Source organism: Wasmannia auropunctata, unplaced genomic scaffold (assembly GCF_000956235.1).
Source record: "Wasmannia auropunctata unplaced genomic scaffold, wasmannia.A_1.0 LD336060.1, whole genome shotgun sequence".
In the NCBI taxonomy this organism is placed as follows: domain Eukaryota; kingdom Metazoa; phylum Arthropoda; class Insecta; order Hymenoptera; family Formicidae; genus Wasmannia; species Wasmannia auropunctata.
The window spans coordinates 2,647,473-2,651,340 of record NW_012026830.1 but is presented as its reverse complement, the minus strand read 5'-3'; the positions used below and the strand labels follow the sequence as shown (position 1 = coordinate 2,651,340).

The 3,868-nt window shown below is 32.4% G+C and overlaps 1 protein-coding gene across 1 annotated transcript; it reads right to left on the bottom strand.

Annotated features, from left to right (window-relative positions):
- Positions 1-1,092: 1,092 nt before the first annotated feature.
- Positions 1,093-2,033, bottom strand: LOC105450570 (cytochrome P450 3A19-like). The gene is made up of 3 exons (XM_011690494.1): positions 1,984-2,033; positions 1,689-1,868; positions 1,093-1,391 (listed from the first exon to the last, which is right to left on the bottom strand). The coding sequence occupies exons 1-3, from the start codon at positions 2,012-2,014 to the stop codon at positions 1,204-1,206; spliced, it is 399 nt and encodes a 132-aa protein (XP_011688796.1). The 5' UTR covers positions 2,015-2,033; the 3' UTR covers positions 1,093-1,203.
- Positions 2,034-3,868: the final 1,835 nt, after the last annotated feature.

The following is a 3,868-nucleotide window of genomic DNA, read 5'->3' as shown; positions in this document are numbered from 1 at the left end:
GTGTATAATATATAGTATATATATATATATGTATATCTTAGAATATAATTAGAAATATATTTATTAACATCCATAAATTTACTCATTTTCGGCATTTTAATTTTACTTCTTATTATTTGTCTTTATAACTCTAGTTTGCCAAATACAGAACAGCCAATATATAATTCTATTCTTAAAAAAGTATACATTTCACATTCAAGAAATCGCAAGATATATCGTGAGTCTGTATTTTATTCACGTGGAAGAAGCAAACAGACTCTAATAAGTAAATTACACGCGAGAGAGAATTATGGAATGTAGTTTGCTATACGTGTTTGCATGCTCCGTTATATAATAGTATTACAGAATTAAAATTGATAAAATCCATTTATAGATTACAAGAAATTTAAAATCTTTAAATTGACTGCTTACTCTTGGTTGCATAATTTGTCATTAAATCGTAAAACCTTTTTTCGTATTTATTAAACATTTACATGTTTTCTAAATTCAATATACATTTAGATTATTAAAATGTTTTATTACAATTATACACAAAGAGTTATTATATCATATTTTAATTGATTTAAAATTTAAGAAGGCATTTCTAAAAAAAGTAAAAAATTCCAAAAGATTGTACCAGTATTGTTACAATATTCAATGCAACTTTTTATTTTTATTAAATTTATTGCAGTACATGAATGTGACAAATTATTTTAGCATTGCTATTGAATTATTATTATAGCTAAAAGCTGTAAAAGTTAAATTATAAAACTTCTCAATGACATGTGATATGATAGCATACATAATATTTTCTTGCAATAACAAAAAATGACAGTTATTAAAAATTTTGTAACAATTTCAAACTATAATTTTGACACTATTTTTAAAGAATGATAAGCTAACTGTTCTATTAAAGTTCTATTAAAAAAAAACTTCTATTAAAAATTATTTCATGACAGATTAACAATAAGTATAACAGGTTAAAATAAAAAAGTGAACATTGATAGAATTAATTTATTTCAAAGTTATTCTCCGTTTTACACTTGAAAAGAAATGTTCACATATTTCTTTTCAAGTAGAGATATACTATAATATAAAAATAAGTATACTATATAGTGTATATTTATAGTACGTGTGCGCATATGTGAGATTGACTCACAAAAATTAAAATAATAATCTGTTATAATTATTAAAATTCATAATTATTAATTAATTACAATGTTATCAATCATTGTAAAAATCGCTGTTATTAATAACTCGCACACGAGATATAGACATTTTGACATCTCGAGCTCGAAACAAGAAATCGGCTGTTACTTTAATGTCATCTACGCTGCCAGTCATCACAAATCGAAATCGTCGGATCAGATTTACAACTATCGTCGCCACGGATAAAAGTACATATCTCTGACCTAAAAATAATATAAATATGTAGAAAAAATAAAGTATTAATAAATCAATAACTAAGACAACGTAGTCTTAATATTTAATAATGTTGAACGTGCATATTATAGAAACTTTTTTTATTTCACTTGTTTAGTGTGAAAATGATATAAATCTATAATAATCATGGAAAGCATTATGAAAAAAATGAAGATCATGAACTTCAATAGAAATTAAATTATACGTAACGTGACATGATAGACAGATACAAGATTTTCCAAAGTTCCATTATTCTCAAAATAAATGGTTTATATTAAAATATCTACCTATGCAATCCCTGAGGCCTGTACCAAACGGAATATATATATAACGAAAACGACTTGATGAATTTTCGGCTGAAAATCGTTCAGGAATAAATTCCAACGGCTTATGCCAGTACGCAGGATTACGATGAATGGCAAATATTGGAATCATAATATAACATCCCTCCGGCAAAGTACACGATTCTGGAATCGGTAAAGCTCTTTTTCGTAACTTGATGAAGTATTATTATATTAATCTATTAATTTAAATTAATTTCGTTCATTGACTCAATAAACTATGTGTGTGTTACAAAAATACCGAGTTTTATATCTCCTGTAAGTTGATGCATAATGATAGGTGATATAGGAAACAATCTTAAAGTCTTTTGAAACACCATATGAAAATATTGCATGTTAAAGAGTCGTTGGGCATTAACCAAATTAACCTTATTGAATGTGGCTGATATTTCCTGTCGCAGTTTTTCCTGAAAAATAAAACGAAAACACATAATCTAAAATATTAAAAATTAAATAATATTTTTCAAGAGTTAAAGTTAAACAATAAATTTAAACAATAAGCTAAACAACCGATTATTAGAAGATACATAGATAGATAGATAGATAGATAGATAGAGAGAGAGAGAGACAGAAAGACAAAGTTACTCTTCCAGAACATAAAATACAATACAAATGAAAAATTTTTATCGTCTTAAATTGTTTTCTTTTTACAGCCCGCAGCGCAGTTGTAAATATGTTTCTGTATATACAATGTGCTTATTGTGCTGTAATAATTTTACTAACTTGTATGTACTTTCAATTTTTAGTCTATTATGTTAAAATAGATAAAATAGATAAAATACTTTATCGACTAATATCTATTTGAATATCTTTTTAATATGGCAAACATGTTCTCAAATTTTTAGAAAATTTGTAATAGAAAATTTATAATAAATTGATTATTATTTAATTGTACAAAAATTTATATATATATATTTTTTTATCAATTAATTATTATTTATTAATGTATGGTTTATGAGACGTCTTATTATTCTCCGAGGAACGACGATAATAAGGATAAGGAAAATTACAGATTTAAAATTTGAGTTCAGTGAACAATTTTATTTTCAAACATATTTTTGTAACAACTGCCGTTATTTCGTCGCACGGAGTAGCTCGTCGGAAAACGGGCGGCGAAATTGGCTCAGGGCGGATAAGGAATTAATGTAACTCGGATTTTAATATGTACAAAAGAACGAGTTTATTTAAATACTAGGATCGATACAGTTCGGTACGCGCGGATGGACGTTATATACACATATGTACAGGTTTTAGCGCGAGCGCCGGTGGGTGCCCATCGGTTGTGCACGTGCCGGTGTGTGACGTCGGTGGGCGCGCGGTAGGCGCGGCAGGCGGGGAGCGGCGCGGCGCGTGAGACGAGTGCCTCCGGTGGTGCGCGGTGAAGGGGGCGCGCGGCCCGAGCCGTTTCCGAGAATCGGTGCCCGTGTTGTTTGTCGGGGGAATCCGCCGCTGAGATATTTTCTCAGTAGGGAGTGAGAACACCCTCAAACCCCTGGATTCGGCGATTCCGGAGGAAGGAGTCGGAAGCGGTTTGCCTAGATAGACTTGGCTGAGGCCGAGAACCCTCTCGACCCCGGTGCTGACCGTCCCGTGAGGAAGGGACCCGGAGCAGGTCTGCCTGAGAATGCTAGGCGGAGGCTGAGAACTCTCTCTCGACCCCTTTTTCTCGAACTGCTCGCGGTTCTGGTGTGGATAGTACTTCTGGCGGACTGGCGGGTAGCGAGTCGGGCGAGAAGTGTCGCTGTCGGAAATTTTCCCGGCTTTTATACCTGCTCGGGCGCAGGTTCGGACGTTTCCGCGTCTCGTCGGTAATCTCCGGGTGCGCTCAAAAAAGGACAAGGGAGTGCTCGGCGGGGTGAGTTTCCCGTGTGTGTCGTTGAGTGGCGCAAAAGGTAATCCGGGCGCCTTGCGCCCGATTCCCGCTGGTTGTATGTGCGGGAACGATGCGTTCTTTAAGGAGGTGCATCGTTACATTTTAAATATATAATTGTTTACTTTATGAGATATTTTCCTTAAAATAGATTATTTTATGACAAAAAAAAGATGCATATTTGAAAAAATAAATAATAATAAATATATATTTCAGAATGTATATTTAATACATATTTTAGATCGGAAGAGCACAC